Source organism: Carassius carassius, chromosome 25 (assembly GCF_963082965.1).
Source record: "Carassius carassius chromosome 25, fCarCar2.1, whole genome shotgun sequence".
NCBI classification, from domain to species: domain Eukaryota; kingdom Metazoa; phylum Chordata; class Actinopteri; order Cypriniformes; family Cyprinidae; genus Carassius; species Carassius carassius.
Genome location: NC_081779.1, coordinates 14,219,371 through 14,239,039, shown reverse-complemented (window position 1 = coordinate 14,239,039; position 19,669 = coordinate 14,219,371). Strand labels below are relative to the sequence as shown.

General features: G+C 39.2%; 1 protein-coding gene across 4 annotated transcripts in view; it reads left to right on the top strand.

The window, feature by feature from the left end:
• LOC132104271 (cytoplasmic dynein 1 intermediate chain 1-like) overlaps positions 1–19,669 on the top strand; it is a 70,414-nt gene that overhangs the window by 38,531 nt on the left and 12,214 nt on the right. For all 4 annotated transcript variants that reach the window (XM_059509616.1, XM_059509614.1, XM_059509613.1 and 1 more), the window contains 4 exons: positions 11,850–11,996; positions 13,647–13,760; positions 13,839–13,972; positions 14,359–14,503. In XM_059509616.1, the coding sequence (XP_059365599.1) occupies positions 11,850–11,996; positions 13,647–13,760; positions 13,839–13,972; positions 14,359–14,503 (540 nt within the window). The remainder of the gene's footprint in view (positions 1–11,849; positions 11,997–13,646; positions 13,761–13,838; positions 13,973–14,358; positions 14,504–19,669) is intronic.

The window sequence follows — 19,669 nt, the reverse complement described above, 5'->3', positions numbered from 1 at the left end:
TCAGATGACGACATGCATTTAAATGAGCTAAAGGTGATATTTAATTAAAGGTCCATGCTGGCCTTGGAGTACCGCAGCGGAACAAAACACCTTATTACGGTGTGTGTCCGCTTGGGTCAGGCCAAAAAATCTTGAGGTTTGTGTGTTAAACATATCTGGTGTCGGTTTTGATGCTAATTATAAAAGACTCTGGGTTGAGAGTCATTTCAGGGAGACGACCAACTAAGCAAGTCTGGGAGGCGACAGCCCGGTGTGAAGGAGAGATATTAGAGAGACATATCTGTAATAAAAAGATGCGGCTTACCACTTCCTAATCCTACCAGCCACATATGTTTGCCCACCCACATGGTCTGCTCGTGCATGTGCTGCTTTACCAATGCCCAGCACCTCTCACATGCACACAGATGGATGCACGTACACATGCTCGTTTACTCACACAGTAAAGCATGCATACTTACACCAGATATGTTTTAGACATGCCATATTGCACACGTTTATAAACAACAGACTTTCTTATTTACATGACATTTTTTAATTGCTATTTTACTTCTTTCTTATTGATTTTCTAATTGTAAAACTATATAATGTTAAGGACATCAATGTCTTACAGACTGCAAAATGTATGATTGTTTATTCTTAGACAAATTTCTGCTTCAGTTCTGGGAGGGGTCTATATGACAGGGCAAAATTTTTCTTGATAGGTAATTTTTTAATTTGGCTCTTAATTTTACAATGGAGGTAATATTCGCTTTCAAAGAGCTTAACTTTTTTTTTTTTAAGATCTGTTAAAAGATATGTTTAAATTTCAGGAAATATTGATTATGAAATATTGATTGAACCTCAGGAGGTCACCCTAAATATTAGTTGTTTATTTTCTGTTCATTTTAGATGAGGTTTACGATCTTGTTAACAGAATGTGGGAAATGAAAATGAAATAATATGAAAAACATTATATAAACATCTAAATTAATTACCCTGCAAATTTAGCTTAAATTCAGCTAATTCTGAGAAAGGGATAAAGGGATAGTTTGGGACTAAATGCTTAATTTTGTTTTCCTAATAAATGAAAATCATCAGTTTTTCTTTCAGTGAATTTCAATATCAGCACTACAATTTGTGTGAAAATAGAAGAAGATTATTATACAGTATGTTTGACTTCCTGGGATGCTGTAGAAGGGTGCCAATTCTGTTATTTCTCGGGAGTCACAGTGTAACTGTAAATGTTTTGTATTAGGAAGAAAGTCATGTGGTAATAGGGATGATGGTAACAGACATTTAATGTAACACTTGCTACATTTCATCCTCGGTCAATTTTATCTAGACAGTTTCTATATAATAGTTTTCACAGCAAAGTAATGGGACACTAAAATAAACTGTATTTTATAGAAAGTGCCATGTGTTTTTGATTGTGTTGTCACACAGGAGCTGCCTCACTCTGTCCTTTTCTTCTCTACAGCTCAGTGCTACAAAAGAAGGGATGTATAGAAATAAAACGTAAGATGAATAACATACAATGGCATTTCACAGCTCTCCTTCTGAGTGGCCGGAGGTTCATCCATCCTTTTTTCATCATGAGGAGAGAAATGGAGAGAAGCACACGATTTCCAAACATTTGGCTGTTGGCTGAGGATGAAAGAGGTTGGGCCAATTTGCTGAGATATTGTTTTTCGCTCTGGGATCTGTTCTAAATGGCGGTGCTCCCCTCTCACTAAACAGGAATCTGATGGCTCTTAATGTGTGAGCATGTTCTGCCGAATCCCCCACGCGCTCCTCTCCTCGATTCTTCACCCCTCCTTTTCTCTCTTTGTGGCTTCCCTCACTTTTGGCAGGCCATGTGGCAGAGTTCAGCAGTTTTGCAGTCGTTTTCCAGATTTACCCACAGCGGCCACTTTCATGTCCTGGATACTTCAGAAACCCTCCCTCCAGCACCGCTGTCTCCCACTTTTCCCTCAGTTTCTCTTTTTGCCACATCACTCTCTCCTTATACTTCTTCTCACACTCTAGCTATGTTCCAAATACCAGTGAGCTGACTCGCTGTCTACTTAGGCAGGTTCTTAGCCATCATGGAATTTCATAACTGAATGTACTGTGTGTAGCACTTATCATGGGAAAAATGAATCATAGTTGATTTCAATTGAGTTTTCCATTAGCATGTTGCTAAGCTTACAGAGTGATTCAAATATTGGTTAATATATTCAGGAAATATTGATTATGAAATATTGATTGAACCTCAGGAGGTCACCCTAAATATTAGTTGTTTATTTTCTGTTCATTTTAGATGAGGTTTACGATCTTGTTAACAGAATGTGGGAAATGAAAATGAAATAATATGAAAAACATTATATAAACATCTAAATTAACTACCCTGCAAATTTAGCTTAAATTCAGCTAATTCTGAGAAAGGGATAAAGGGATAGTTTGGGACTAAATGCTTAATTTTGTTTTCCTAATAAATGAAAATGATGATATATATATATATATATATATATATATATATATATATATATATATATATATATATATATATATATATATATATATGACTGCATGTGGCCTTTCTTGAGGAGTGGCTTTTTTCTTGCAACCTTCCCAAGTTTGAAACCTGACATCCGGAGTGCTCTTTAAAATGCTCCATACTCAGGCAGCTCACTAGATTTTGAAAAAGCTTATGCTTATGTTTGTCTTTTCTTTAGTCTCTCCTTTTTCATTTCACAGTCTCTCTGACTTCGGAAGGCCACTCTTTTTCAGACGGTTGTGGAATAGTTCTGAGGTGGTTTGGGTTTGTTATGGGCTCTGTGGGGCGTGATCTTGGCTCTCTGCTGTTCTTTTGGGCCCATCATCACAGTGGAGCCCAGCTCGCTAGAAACATCATATGACCTTCTAAAGTGGGCTGCCTCTCTCCACATCAAGGGCACACCCTATAAAAACTGCTCTCCGCTACTGTCAGCCTTCATATGCATCGCCTGCATTTTATTTATAGAATTTATATTTTACCCAGGATCACTCTATAACCTCATTCAGAGTGTCAGCCCCAAACCAATTTCTGTGCCAATCCGATTGAAATCGGACCATATTTAGATAGTCTGAATGGCAACAAACTATATGAAATCCGACTTTTGCAAAAGCATTTTGAGCTACATCTATATGTGGTTTGAAATCCTATTAAAATCAAATTTCTGGAAATGCTTTTCAGTCTGACCGCTCAGATCGGATTTTGTGTAGCTTTTTTACATTCTCACGCCATGTAAAAAGTAAACACATCAGATGATTTTTTGTATAAAAAAACATGCTGAACATCTTTGTAGAAACAAGGTTGTGTTGTTGCGAATAGCAAGTCAAACAGAAAATTACAATATATTACTACTTTACCCATCTCTTTGAGTTTTGAAACCGGCGGAGATGGCAGTGTGAAATAAAGCTGTGCATGCAGTCTATATGTATTCTATCTATTTGTTTTCTTTTTATTTATTATACAATTAACAAAAGTAAAAAAAGGCCTCTAACATTAGCTTGCTCTGTTCTTTTTCTAATCTATCTGTTTTATTTATTATATAATTAAAAAACAACAACCTTGCTACATGTACTGCGTTAAGCTAACTGAGACTGGTTATATCACTTGCATATCAATGCTCTGTTGTTGATTTTGATTGCTTTCATTGTCCTCATTTGTAAGTCGCATTGGATAAATGCATCTGCTAAATGACTAAATGTAAATTCATGCAGCTTCCTAACTTTCTGCCGCTGCCTCATATAGGGTGACCACCCGTCCCGCGTAGCGCGTGCGCGCACAGCGTTTGAAGCCCAATTCATGCGTCCCGCAAATTGAGACTGTGTCACGCAAAATCAATGCTTGCTCAAAAAAAGTTGATGGCTCTATATCCTCGAGCCCCAGGCAGCCAAACGAACATTACTTGACAGTTCAGCACGCTACTGCGAGAGCGGGAGCGAGCGAGTTTGAATGAGAGATGAAGTTTACATCTTTATTTTTTCTGTTTTAACGTTTTTGCTACATTATTTATATTAAAATATGTTATGTAGGCAATAACTCAGTTTACTATTTGACTTATTTACTGAGGTGGCATCGTTGTTAACTTACAAAAATGATAATTTGGTGGATAATTTACATTTTTCCGTTAATAACAGGTAGTGTATTCCGATGTAAAATTAACAGTCGCCTGTGGACGCTCAACAACCATCTTATCTGAGCTCAAAACGCTGCTTGAGCAAGTGTCAAGATACTAAAAGTAATAAATACATAATTATGAACGTTTATGTGTGTTTATTTTTGTTCTCAGTAGGCTACGTTATTTTAATAGCAATTAATGATTATGAACATAAAAGCATTACAATATATATATATATATATATTATTATTACTATATACTATCGATAAAACCACATAGCTGACGCGGGAGGTATGTATCTGCAATATAAAGTAATTTTGAGTATTATTGCTATTAGTATTATTTTCTAAAATTAGGTAGATGTAATATAAAAGTACACATGGCAATGTTTTTGCAACAGCTCCAAGTCTCACGCGCAGTGTAGGTCACTGTCCGAATCCGTTCACTTATTTATTTATTCACTCCTTCCTGATATAGTGAACTCAACTGCCATACACTATATAGGGATTAGTGAATGAGTGAATTCCCTTCCCTTGAGTTGTGATGTCAGACTTTTTTTTTTACTTTTCCTGTGGTGTTGAGCAACTACAATTCATTTTAATCCTATAATTTTATATTATAATTTATTTAAAGTGAATAAATTGTAATGAAAAATTAATAAAATAGCTAAAGTAAATCATAAGTGGAAGTGCATGTGTCAATTCTGTCATGAGCATACATCAGCAATTACACATGTTTATGGGAATAGGGCATTATTAATATACTATGTAAGGTGGTGTGTGCTAGAAATGGGTAAACCACTATCAGTGAGTCTGCCCATGGGGTGTCCCACATTGTCCCTCAGAAACGTACCCCTTGTCCCCCCTTGGGCTTATTAGCAGGTGGTCACCCTAGCCTCATAAGACATAATATTGTTATCGCTTATTATAATCCATCGCGACGGCAACATGTCATTCTGCAGTCCAGGCACATGCACTGCTCTCAGCGAGCGCACGTTGCGCTGAGCCCAAACCAGGAGGCGTTCCGTCAGCCTGCACAGGTTTCGGGACCCGAGACCGCCCTGGCGATTTATGTAGGACACCACGGACATGTTGTCCGAACGGACTACGACGTGGTGATCCTTGATATGGGGACAAAAGCGCGTCAGCACGTTCTCCACTGCCAGCATTTCCAGGCAGTTGATATGATGGAGCTTTTCCCGTTCTGACCATAGGCCAAAGGACGGTCTGCCTTCGAGCAGCGCTCCCCATCCCGAAGTGGAGGCGTCCGTCGACACCATTTTCACACTCGGGGAAGTCCCCAGGCTTACACCTGATTAGTACCAGCCGTTCGCTGTCCAAGGTGCTAGAGCCGCAACACAGCTCTGATCGACCTTGAAATGCAGCCGGCCAGACGCCCACGCTCTGCGCGGCACCCGAGCCTTCAGCCAAAACTGCAGGGGGCGCATGCGGAGCAGGCCCAGCCGCAGAACCGGAGATGCTGAGGCCATGAGACCCAGCATCTTTTGACAGTGTTTGAGCGACACGGTCGCGCCGCAGCGGAAAGAACTCGCTGCGCGCTGAATGCCCATCGCGCGCTGTGGTGACAGCCGCGCCGTCATGGAACACGAGTTCAGAACTATACCCAGAAACAGGATCATCTGACTGGGGTTCAGCGAACTCTTCGCCCAATTGACACTGAGGCCGAGCTTCTCGAGGTGATCGAGTAAAACGGCCCTGTGGTCCACGAGCTCCGCTCGTGATCGGGCCAGAACCAGCCAGTCGTCCAAATAGAGTCTGAGAGGAGCGAGCGCTGCATCCATGCACCTCGTAAACGTACGAGGAGCTACGGACAAGCTGAATGGCAGGACTGTAAACTGGTATGCCTGGCCCTCGAAGGCGAATCTCAAATATCGCCTGTGGTTTGACGCTATCTGTATTTGAAAATACGCGTCCTTCAGATCTATTGACATGAACCAGTCCCCTCTGCGAATCTGCGCGAGGAGCTTCCTGGTCGTGAGCATTTTGAAACTGCGTTTCATCAATGCCTTGTTCAGCTGTCTTAGATCCAGTATGGGCCTGAGACCCCCGTCTCTCTTGGGCACCAGAAAGTATCTGCTGTACAGCCCCCCCTCGCTTTGAGCTTGAGACACAGGCTCTACAGCCCCTTTGCTCAACAGTTTTGATATTTCGGCCCGAAGTATGTGTGCTACTTCCGTTTTGACCGTAGTTTCGACGCGCGCTGAAAAGCGCGGCGGGCGTCGAGAAAACTATTCCCATCTCATCCAGCTTGTGGAGAAGATCGCCCTGGAAAATCTGTAGTGTAGCCATGGTGTGTAACGAAGACGCAGCCTGCCCAGCAGCAGAGAATATCCGTGCGAGCAGCGATGACGTCATGGGGCAGGCTTTGGATGGCAACGCCGCCTTAGTCCGCCGTCCAGCGGAGGGCGGGCAAAGGTGCGCTGCTATAGCCTGTTCCACCGGCGGAAGTGACAGGTAGCCTCTGTTCTTAGCACCGTCCAGTGTGGAGAATGCTGGCGAAATAGATGAGCGGATTCTCGCCGAGAATGGAGCGCCCAAGCTTTCGCCACTTCTTCGTGAAGCTCAGGAAGAAAAGGGGCGTGCTTTGAGCTTGAGGAAGAGCGCTCATCTGGAAGATAGCTACCATCCAGCCAGGAACGTGAAGGGGGCGCTGGTGCAGACCACTCGAGGCCGAGGCTCGCCGCAGCCAGCGAGAGTACACGCATCAGCTCCTTATCGATATCCCCCCGTCTGCTGGGCCTCTGAGCAGCGGGCGCGAGATCCACGGAGCTCGCCCAACCCTCACTGCCCGAAGCAAGCAGAGAGCACGTGTCTTCTTCCTCCGACGCGGGCCTGAGATCTACTTCCTCAGATGACGCGTCGGCAAGCAGCGGACGCTGAGCATCGAGAAGCGATGCAGGGGAGGCCGGCGAAGCGGAGGGAACCGGCGAGCTCGGCCGAGCTGGAGGCGGTTCTGGTAAGCGCTGCGGCGCAGCGGATGATGCAGGCTTCGAGAAGGGTGCCAGGCGAGTCCTCAGAGTCACCATAGGCATTAACTCGCAATGAGGGCATCCGCCGTCAGCGAGCGCGAGCGCTGCATGGTCCTCACCCAGACAGGAGACGCAGATGACGTGACGATCTCCTTCGCTGAGCGGGGCTCTGCACGAGCCGCACGAGGGCATCTTTAAAAAGACGCAGCTCTTTTGTGAATGTGCGTCGCAGGGCGAACACACACACAGGATATAACAGAATAAGGATGTAAAGGATATGGGCGCCGGATAGCGCAGCAGGAACGGCAGTGGAAGGCGGCGATGCCAGCGGCTTCAAGATGGCTCGTCCTGCTGATATGCTCTTCCAGACGGCGCTTGCTTCCTCGTGATCCAGCGATGCGTGAGCTTCGCTGAAGAGATGAAAAATCAGGTGAGTCAGCCTTTTCGAGCTCCTTTTATAGGTTGGGCCACACCCGTTTCGGCGGGAAGTGGCAAGAAGGGCGTGAAGCGCACTTATTGGTCTGATGTTGCATCAGCCTCCGCTCGATAGGCTGTGCAGTTGCCGCAGAACAAGCCAATGAGCGAACGAGCCGTCTCGCCTATGGCTGTGTACTGCTGCAAATGCACTTTACAAAAATACAAAATTAAAGATAATTTTTTGCTTCAGTATTTCGTGAAAAGAGACTTTTCCCGTAGCGTCTTAGCTAAGACGCAGTACGAGAGAGCTCTCGCAAGAGAACTGCATTTCATCTATATTTGTCTATACTAAGAATACTGTTCATTCATATTGACTGGGACATCATTCTTTACTTCTTTACTGTCCTAAGGTAAAAGAGAGAGACATTAAACTACTTGCATTCACTGGCTTCTCCTCCATTGTTCTCTAAAATGGAGATATGGTATTACATGGCCTGTGCCAGTAACCACAGAGTGACAAAATCCATGGGGTGCCATTTGGAAGAAAAAAAAAGAGGTAGGGAGAGAAGGATGCTGGAGGAAGACAGAGGAGTGCATCTGGAGCTGATAAGCTTTGCTGAGAACCACATGATTGTGGTGCTTCAGGAGGAGGCGGCAGTGAATGTACAGTCTGTTACACAGTCATCTCCTCCCTGACAAATGGCTCCAACTTTTTTTTTCCACTTTTCGGCCCTGAAAAGGGGGGCAACAAAGGAGAGAGTGTTCCTCGTGCCATCTCTCCTCACATGGTTAGTCCTGTGGATTATCCCATACTGAAACATTCCCATTGATATTATCATGTCCCATGCACTTAGTTCCATTGAAACCCATTAAACTGCAGGAAAGTGTTGTGGGATTGTGTTTTCACTTGCATTTGACTTTCCAGTTTGACTTTCATCAGAGCTTCGGGTTGTTAGACATCAAGCTGAGCTCGTAATGAGTAATATTCTCCATAAAATCTCAATGACTGCACTGTCGAAATGGTGGGATAGTGAATATTAAATTCAGGATTGAACATCAAACACGAAATTTCCTAATATTGACTGTATACTTATAAAAAGACCTAATAAGTAACATTGTAATACAATTATTTTATTGGTTATTGTAGTATTCTTTGAATTATGGTTGAGTGCAAAGTAAACTGTGACGCAATTAATGATAATCATTCAGTTCTTCTTTCACATAATAATTCTATATATTCGGTGTAATATAGACAAAAATGTTGGGATGTTTCTCACCTGTATGTTTTTATACTTACGTGCCAATTGGAGCAGGTCTGAATGGCTGAAAATGGCTGAAAAGATCACAGCTAACCAGTCTGTTGAGACAAAGTGAGCTAATTCCAGTAGCAAAAACTTGCTCAAATAATGGTGTTTTTGGCTTCCAGTAAAACTGAGGAAGTTTCAGCCTTTCAGGGTCCACGCGTTGAAGATAAGCAGATCTTAACCCACGCTCTCCATATGGTGTGAATATACAGCCTTTTCATCCCTTTTCCTCCCAGCGTCTTGTGCCTTTGCCATGTTTAGATTATGACTTTAAAGAGAGTTCAAATACTTGTCATATTTATCTGCGCTTCGTTATGGAGCAAAAGGTCTCTCTGGATCTATGTGGTTACGATAATAAGGGAAGTATACATCAGATGTTTTATAAACTGAGATTGCCCTATGACATGTTATTCATCATTAAAGGCCTGTTCACATTGTGCCCAATGCATTGAACTTTATGAAGTAAGCGATGATTACAGCATTACTCTAGTCATCGCTGTCATTCAGTGCTCAAAGTTCAATCAATTTTTTACATTTTTGACCTTGTCAAAAGGTCCTAACATACATTATTTTTGTGATTTTCACTTAATTTTGCCAACAAGAAACTTTTTCTTTGAACAGGTACATTCACACAAATCAGGTACTTAAAAGCTTATCCAATCAAAAGTAAACTAGTGATCCGTTAAGCTAAAGATTTCATCTTAACTTTAAGAACAGAAAACAAACAGATCGAGTCATCAAAGGTTGCTGAAGGACACAGTGATGATACCACAGCAGACGACTCTGATAAAAACAGACCTCCAGTGTACGGGTAGAGGCCAGAGATGCCTGTGATTGGCTGTTGGCTGGATTGCTTTCCTGAGCTGAAGTTTCAGGTTACGATACTTCATTAAGTCTCTGATTAATGGCTTCATAGCGGAGTTATTACCCTCTTGTTGTGGTGACCCCAGCTCATGTTCATTAGCACAGTAATGAAGTGCTGGTCTGGGGAGCGTGTCCCTGACACATGACTATAGGAGAGAGAGAGATTTGGTTCAGAGGTCATCTTGTGGCTCTGATTGAAATAGCCGTGCATTTAAGCAATGTTCCCGTCTCTGTGTTAGTATTCAGAACTGACTGATCATTAATCACAGAACTGAGATCCTTTTCCAGCAGTACTGGTAATCAGACTAATCAAGACTTGAGTGAAACTTTTCAACCTCTTAAAAGATACTAATCAATTTATTAACTGAAATTTTGGCTTTTGATGTCCAGTGATTGTATTATTGCAGGCAGTTTAGTGCCTTGGAAGTATCTGCTTTCCATTTTATTAACACTGCAGTTAAGGCCGGGAATCAGTAAATTTAAAACAATTCTTGAAAAAGGTGACTTTTTAATTACCATTTATTTATTCAGTATTCATTGTTTTTTATTTTTTTATGTGGCATACAGTAAGTGCAAACCGATTATTGATTTAACTGTATTAAATAGTATTGAACAAAAAAAAATGTGGTAACTTTTAATTTATTCTGTTACTGTTACTATTATAATATACCAGTGATTACAGAACTCACAAGTTGAAGGCTGAATGTGTTAGATTCACTAAAAATAACCAAATGATAAGAGTCAATTATTCGGGAATCGGTTGGAATGCAGTATGGTTTTGATTCACCAAAATGAACCTGATCATCAGAATCATTTGTTTGCAAATCGTTTTGATTACAGGATGTGCTGTGTGACTTTGATTCACCAAAAATAATTGTCTCAAAAGAGTTATTTGTATGTGAATTGGTTGAATTTGATTCACTAAAAAGAACTGACTCATAAGAGTTATTTGCTCAGGAATCTGACTACTCACTTCATGCTGTGTGGTTTTGATTGACTAAAAAGAACTGACTCAAGTCATTTGTTTTAGGGATCGCACTTCTCGCCTCTCACTGCATGGTTTTCATTCAGAAAAGGCTCATGAGAGTAATTCAGGAATCAAACTAGATTGATCGCACAATGAGTTCTGTATATTTTACCCAGCCGATTCAGTAGCAGTTTGGCAGTAGCTGCAAGAGTACAGTATTTGTTTTGAATAATGCAATTGCAACAACCCTTAATGAAACAACATAATTTGATTTCTGAATGTAAATGAATGGAATCATTTCTGAAAAAGAATGGGTTCTTGATATTTATGTAGTATTTCTCTGTCAGGCCGCAGTCAATCACACAATCAGTCATATGTATTTCAAATTTTCCAAATAATCTCCAGTCCAACCATCAAACATTTTTGTCTTATTGCGTTTCAACTTAAAACCAGATTGGCTTGTGTGTCCTGAATGTAAATAAACTCAACTCGCTTTTATTTTTACCCCTCCAACTTAGTTTATTTTGAGTCCTTATAAAAAACCACCTCACACATGAGGTTGCTCCCAAACCCTCTTAGAAGCTGTATTTTTGTAGAGGGGGGACGAATGAAAGAAAAGAGAAGTGTGTTTTCTTTTTTTCTCTGGTTTGTTTTCCAGTCACTTTAAAATGAACTCTGGGTGCATGACGAGAAGGCCGCAGATGGAGTGGGGTGCAATGGAGAGACAGTCCTAGTTTTTGCTTTACAGATGTCTGGAGAGCACTATGAAAACATGCCTTTTACACTTCTGTCCTGCTGCTTTCACACCACGGTGAAAAGGGCAGTTTTGGAAGTAAAACAAAAAATCGTTGTCTCCTTGCTGTCAGTAATTGGTCTCCTGAGATAATTGTAAAAGTGCTTAGTAAGGGCGCTACAGAGAATTCGATGTGAAAATATATAAGCATGAGGACACGTTTCATGTGACAGGCACTGAAGAGGAACCAAAAACTCAATAAAATTAACGACAGCGGGAAAGTTCAAGGCTAAGGCTGTAATAACAAAAGGCTGCACTTTTCGCTCTAGTGCACTCTGTTAATGATGATGTAATATAAAACTGCTGCTCCCACAATCCTTAACATAGTCTTCATCTCCATTTTTCTTTTGTCTTTTGTCCTAAAGATTTTGTCTTGTCATCTCTTTTCCAGTCTCCAGTGGTGTCGGTGGGTTTTGCTCGGTTTCATCCTAATCTGTTAGTGGGTGGCACGTACTCGGGGCAGATTGTTCTCTGGGACAACCGAAGTCACAGAAGAACGCCGGTTCAGAGGACCCCCCTGTCCGCTGCAGCACACACTGTAAGAGAACCTACAGACACAGTCATCAGTTACACTCCATCATGAATTCACTTAAGTGATTTCAAAGAGTCTTATTCTATGGAATGCAAAAGGAGTTTACCCAGGCCATTTTTTTACATACAATAAAAGTAAATGGGAGACTATGACTGTCAGGCATGATTTTCAGTGAGAACATAAATCTTAGTTTCCTAACCAAAGCTCAAAGAGTTATTTCTTGTGAAAAAGTTTGCTTAATTGTACTGAATGTTCAGTTGTAATGTAATTCAAATCATAAATGTATATTTAAAAAAAAGTTACTTGCAGATAATGAATGAAATAAAAGGCCTCTTAAGTGCACTTTCATTTTTTAACACACTTAAGTACACTTTTAAAAATTGCACTTAATAATTGTCAAATTAAAGGTTTATTTTAAAGTACATTTTAATACATTTTGTAGTTCACTTTTTTTATAAACATACTAAAGCTAGTGTAAAGTACTTGATTATGATTTTATAATCATGTGTTATACAATTTTACAGTTAAAGATTTAAATTTTATATTTTAAATGTACTAAATTGCAGCTTCATCATTACAAATGTCCAATTACGAATATTAACATTCAAATACACATTTTATGCTTGACAGTATATTCGGCAATGCACTTTTACCAAAAAAAATGATAAGATTGCATATAAAGATGTACTTAAATCTTACTTATAATAAGTGGGTCAAAAAGCACTCTTAAGGTCAACTAATTTCATTTAATATAAGTTTTACTTTTTTTACATTTTGATTTATTTGCAGCTACTGTAATGCATTTTAGAGTGCATTCAATTCACACTTACCTATATTAAGCATATTATTGACATAATAAGTACTCTCTTTTTTTTAAAGTATGCTAAATTGTACTACAAAATTAAACACTTTCGTGGTGCTTTTTTGTCTATTTTGATTTCCATTTACTTTTATTGTTTGGAAAAGAGCAGCATAAACAGTCTTAAACAAAACAAAGAAAATCATACAGGTTTGGAACAACATGAGGGTGAGTAAACGAGGACAGAATTTTTATTTTGGGTAAACTTTCCCTTTAACCGGACAATCACATTACTACATGATGCTGGTAGCAATCAACCCCTCAACGTTTTCCTGACCTTGTCTTCTCTCTACCAAGGGCTAGACGCAGTCTGTCAGCACAGTCAGGTTCAGTGAGCCTCATCGAACTCCTTGTCATGCAATAAAGACAGTACAGCCTAGTAGCAGAGAAAAGGGATGTCCATAGACCCTTATTGTGCTCAGCTGCCACACACATGGCCCCTGAATGCCATACATGCTGAGGGTTTAAACTCCCGTGCCCTCAATAATGAAAGCCTATGTCCCGACTGCCATCTCACCACTCCACCAACCCGACTGAAAGAGCCCATTGTTGGTCCAAAACAAAAATCAAATTGACGACAATAACGACAAAATGGATTCACACAGTTGAGTGTATTTGCAGACGGGCAGATGCTCAGGCCAGGTTAGTTCACAAGCTAGGTCTTGTCTCTATACAGACATAGCTTTTATTAAGGGACCATCCCTAGATCTTTGCTGGCCATGTATAACACTTTCTTGAATTTCTCATATTTGTCAGACAACTGTAGGTGACATATTGTAAATGTATTTTTCTCAAAGCACCCTGTCTACTGCGTCAATGTGGTTGGCACTCAGAACGCCAATAACCTGATCACAGTGTCCACAGATGGCCGGATGTGCTCCTGGAGCCTGGACATGCTGTCACAGCCTCAGGTCGGTGCTGATATTACACCAGCATCCATCACGCCTGTATAAAGATCTGCTTGCTCAATCCATGTGTGTCTTTTTAAGGAGAGCATGGAGCTTGTTTATAACAAGTCTAAGCCAGTGGCTGTAACTGGGATGGCCTTCCCCACTGGAGACGTCAATAATTACATTGTTGGCAGTGAGGAGGGAACAGTGTATACAGCATCCAGACATGGCAGGTGAGTGGCACATACATGCATACATTTAACAGACTGTCCTGTCCTGTCCTGTTGTTATTTATAACACATTTTAAAAGATATCCATTTAAAAACAAGCCCAAGATCAGCTCAGAATCATAAAATGAGATAAAAAAAAGTACAAACATAAAGTACGAAAGAGCAGAAATGTATTTGAAAATAAATTAGTAATTTTGTAAATGTGTTTCTACTGTGACTTTTTATCATTTTAATTGAAGATCTTTGCTGAAATGCAGAAATTACGTGAATGGATATTGTTAAAAAAGTTCGTGGAGAAATAATAAAATTTTTAAAAAATATATTAGATTTTATTAAGCATATCAAAACTGTTGCTGTTATTATTGCTACCTTTTTGTGTTGCTCCACAGTAAAGCTGGCATCTGTGAGATGTTTGAAGGCCATCAGGGGCCAGTGACAGGCATCAGTTGTCACAGTGCTGTGGGTCCTGTCGATTTCTCCCACCTCTTTGTCACCTCTTCTTTTGACTGGACGGTAAAATTGTGGAGTACAAAGGTAAGAAATAGTATCCTCTACACCTTTCAAGCATCAAGCATTGAGTACCTAGAGTCTGAGGTTTTGTAGAACTTTTGTTCATTCAGTGATACTTGAATGTTTAAACATGCAATTATTTACACTTTCTCATTCTAACAGCAGTAAACTTTTTTTTTTTTTGGTTTGGGTACATTCAGAAAGTGAGTTATTTATTTTTTTAGTACGTATTTTTGTGTTGTTTTTCAGTAACAAATATCTAAAATGTCCCCACTGACATTGTTTGTCTTTGTTTTATGCATATATGTATGAAAAAAACAGTAAAAATTTAAATAACAGTAAAATTCTTATTATCTTAGACAACTGTTGTTTTCAAGGAAATGCATCTTGTGTTAAGGATGTTTTGACTGGAAATCAAGATAAAAGTGCTGGCTTTTTTGCTTTTTATGTTTATGAAACCCTAATATGAAATGTAAAAAAACAGGATAATTCAAAATATTTCCATCATTAATGTAGGCACACAAGAGCATTTTAAGACCTGCTTTGTTAATGAAGACAGCATCTTGGCATTGTCTTGTACATACAAGTAAATCCATTCTTTGTCCAGAGCTTTGAGACCACTGGACAGCGGCTTTTTACTTTGGAGCTTAATCTGCAATTTCAGAAATGAATGATTGAGTCTCTTGATTGGGGTTCAAACCACATGGACCAAAGAGATTGAGCAAGAGCGGGTTAGGGTGGGAGACGTATGGACATGGTTGTGTTCACAGATACTGCAATCTGTGTCTGGAGATACTGGCTCAAATCACATTAACCACGGAGTGAGGGAAGCATGAAGGCCAAGTATGAATAAAAGATGGATGTAGAAGGAATGTTAGGGGAGAAGAGAGAGGCACAAATAAAAAAAAAAGCAATGGAAAAGTGGGATAGCTTGAAGAAGAGACATCAATGACACAACCTTTGTAGAAACGGAAAACCTAATTAGTAGTTAAAGGGATAGTTAACCCAAAAACGTATAATGCTGTCTTCATTTTCTCATGCTCATGTTCTTCTTAACCTGTATTACTTTCGTTTTTGTGTGGATCACAAAATGGGAAAATTTGAAGAAAGTGCTGGTAGCTCTTTTCCTTAAAATTACAATAAATAGAACTGACTTGTTATGTTTTCAGGTCATTTAAGGTCATATTATAGCTGTATTTATAACAGTCATGAGGATGAGTTAAAGAGTTAGTTCACCCAAAAATTTAAATTCTGTAATTAATTACTCACCCACATGTCGTTCCAGCCCTCTAATCTTCATATTAGGAACACAAATTAAGATATTTTTGATGGATTCTGACAGCTCTCTGACCCTCCCATAGATAGCAAGGGTACTACCATGATCAATGTCCAGAAACGTAGCAATGAGATCGGTAAAATAATCTATGTGATATCAGGGGTTTAACCATAAAATGACAAAGCTACGAGAATACTTTTTGTATGCAAAAGAAAAAAAAAACGATTTTATTCAACAATTCGTCTCCTCTGCATCACTCTAGCTCCATTTTGGAGAGTATCCACTGAACGCAAACAGCAGGATAGTGTCAGCTGCACCACACGGATATGTTGTTTTCGTTCAAATCAAAGAACAAACAACGTATAAAAAGTATCCGCGTGGCGTAACTTACAGAACAACATACGCTGTTTGCATTCAGTGTATACTTTTTTTTCTTTTGCACACAAAAAGTATTGTTGCAGATTTGTAATATTATGGTAGAACTCCTAATATCATATGGATTATTTTACAGATCTCCTTGTGACGTTTATGGACATTGATCGTGTAAGGACCCTTGCTGTCTATCATATGGGAGGGTCAGAATCCATCAAAAATATCTTAATTTGTGTTCGGAAGATTAACTGAGGTCTTACGGGTTTGGAACGACGGTGAGCAATTAATGACAGAATTAAAATTTTTGAGGGAAGTGACGACGCCTGCTTCTGCGCAGTGCGACCTGATGCAGCTCCTGAAGTGAGAAACAGAAATACTGCAAAATAATAATAATAATGCGACTAAATGAGATGAAATAACGCTATAACATTTTATTTCATCTCGTTTTGGTCAACGAAACTGAAGAGACATTTTAGCATAGTTATTATTTTGTAAACCACATTTAGTCTCGTTTTTATTAGTCAACAATATTGCATTATACATTTAATTATAGTCATCGTCACATGACCAGCATTTACGTTGTGTCTCGTCTCGTTTTCGTCACTTGATAAAGGTTTGTTGACGACGATATTTAGACAGAATTTAAGATATTTTAATATAAAAAGATATTTTAAAATACAAAGCAGTTATTTTAAGTTGTAATATTTCACAATATTGCTTTTTTACTATATTTTCATGAAATTAAATGGCACTTAGGTAAGCATATAATAATTGTTTTAAAAGAAAAACTGTCCCTTTAAAGTGCTTCAATTATGCCATTTTTAAGGTCCCTAATATTGTTTTGGGAGTCTCCTACAATAGGTTTACATGCATGCAAAGTCAAAAAATGCTATATATATATATATATATATATATATATATATATATATATATATATATATATAATCTGAAGTAGATGGTGGACACGAGTCATTTCACAAGGAAGTGGCACATCTGAGCTGCATTAATGAAAGCTACAGTATATGTATCATATTCACATACTCATTGCTATCTGTGTGCACAAGCCTACGTAAAGTCCTGAGTTTTCCCAAAACCACAACATAGCGTCCTGTCACTTTAAGTTGGGCTCAGTGCATTTTCTCTACAAATCTTAAACTTTGTGCATTCTGACAGATATTAAAAGATTCCTGGGATTTTATGGATGTGCATGTGTTATTTTTTGGGGACGGGGGAATTCCTTCCCTTTGAGGAGAGCCACAGGAATGCAGGCCTGTCTCTTTCTCCTCTGTGTGGTTGTAGGCACACCTTAGCTTGGAACCAAGCACGCTGTGAGCCTCCACACATTATCACATGCAATAAAATGAATTTCAAATGACACCTGGCTTGCTATTTTTAGACATTGATGGGATAGTTTAGTCATTTTATGTTATAAAAATGTATTGTTTAATTATTCATTAGGTACAGAGCTGCCTCCATTTTTCTGTTTGTAGTATAACCAAGGCAGTGCTGACAGATAATTCTGATCCTTTTATTGGTGTCCTATAAACACGAAAGGAAAAATCAGTGAATGTTTCCCGTCAATGCCTGGTCACTGCTCAGAAAACCCTTCTTGTGCCCTAATTTGCCTCCTTAAGTGCCTGAGGCTAGTCCTTGATGTATTTTTCGATCTGCATCTTAGTCCTCATCCGGGTCTGTGATGGTGGTGACATGTATAAGCACCGTTTACTGTACATAAACAAGTACATGAGGTAATTGTAATTGAGTAAAAACATGCATATACTGAAACCCATAACTAGATCTCTGCAGAGGCATCAGAGAGGTTATGGAATGAATGCGAGGTCTGCTGAGGAGTATGCACATCACGCTCTGTTAGAGGGGAAAAAATGGCCTGCAAACTGATCTGTAGTCCTCAGGAAGGGTAGAATCAGCACTGGCGCCTTCAGGATTTAGATTTGTGGCTATGGATCCTGTGGATCAGATCAACTGATGAGCATAGTTAAAGTTCTAATTGGACCTGAAACTGGTTTGATCAGAACATAACATACACACACACACACACACACATTATTACATATTACAAATATATTTATATTCAAAACATTTTATATTCAAAACATTTTGTCAGGCATATTTACCAGGATTTATTCAGAATTTATTTGAAAGATTTATTTGTTTAAGGATCATAGTGTAGCTCCCAAAAAGTATTTTTAAAACTTTAGCAATCTTTGCCACCATCCCACTATCCCTAAGCCACTATAGGTTTTAGGCATTTTTCAATTTTTAATAATTTAAAATATAATAAAATTTAGTATTATTCTTTTATATGTTTTAATAAGTACAGGTCAGAATAAGAAGTACGACAATGAAATATTATTTCACCTATATTTTGACATTTTATTTTCACAAAAGTTACTTGAATCAATAAAGTACAGACTTTACTTCCATTTACTATGCTTTCTATAGATATAAAATGACTTTTGTAAATGTAATTTTATGCAGACACCAAATGGGACATCCATATGACGTCCAGTAATTCACACTACTGTTCAAAAGTTTAGAGATTTTTCAGATGTTTTTAAAAAATAAATCTCTTATGCTTCTCCAATGCCTCTTTTAATACAGAAAAAAAAAGTAATATTGTGAACTATTATTACAATTTAAAATAGCTGTTTTCTATTTTAATATATTTTAAAATGCATTTTCTTAATGGCAAAACTAAATTTTCAGCAGCCATTACTTACAGTCCTCAGTGTCACATGATCTTTCACAAATCATTATTTGGTGCATAATGATACAATAATAAAAAAGCTAAAGTGATTTTAAGATGAAGTCTGCACACTGCATGGTGTGTTTGTCTCTGTGGGGTTGATTAGCGTGCCAGCTGTCTCCCTCGCTGTACCTGTGTGGAATGCATCCAGCAATTCTCTCTCTATAGCCGCCTTTCCACTGCACATGATATTCGGACACGATTGTCGCATTTCTCCCTCTAGCGGCAGTCGCGCAGAACTTTCAAACTGGTCGTGCAGCAACCGTTACCTTGGCATATTCACCATGGTAAAATTAATAATTTTAATGAACATAGTTAATTTATGAATGCATCGTCACAAATCAGGTGACCCCCAAAATAAAAACAGTAGGTTTCATGGGGCTAATCAACGTAAATAATGGTTTAATAATTATTAAATAATTATTTCTGCCATAAGTATTATAAACCACCATTTTACAGAAATAGTGTTTAAAGGATAATGTTAATGTTAACAAAATATTGGTAATTCTGACCTCGCACCGATAGTTTTGATTAGAATATGGGCGTTCGCATACGGTATAGTCGCAGAAGTTAAAATATTTGAACGTATCCAAGGCTCAAATCAGATCCGAAATTTCCGCATACGGCTTATCTCTCTCTCTCTCTCTCTCTCTCTCTCTCTCTCTCTCTCTCTCTCTCTCTCTCTCTCTCTCTCTCTTCTCTCTCTTCTTTCCTTTTATTCTCTTTTCTTCTATGCCACAGACAGCTGTTACACTTAGGCTACAATACACCTTGG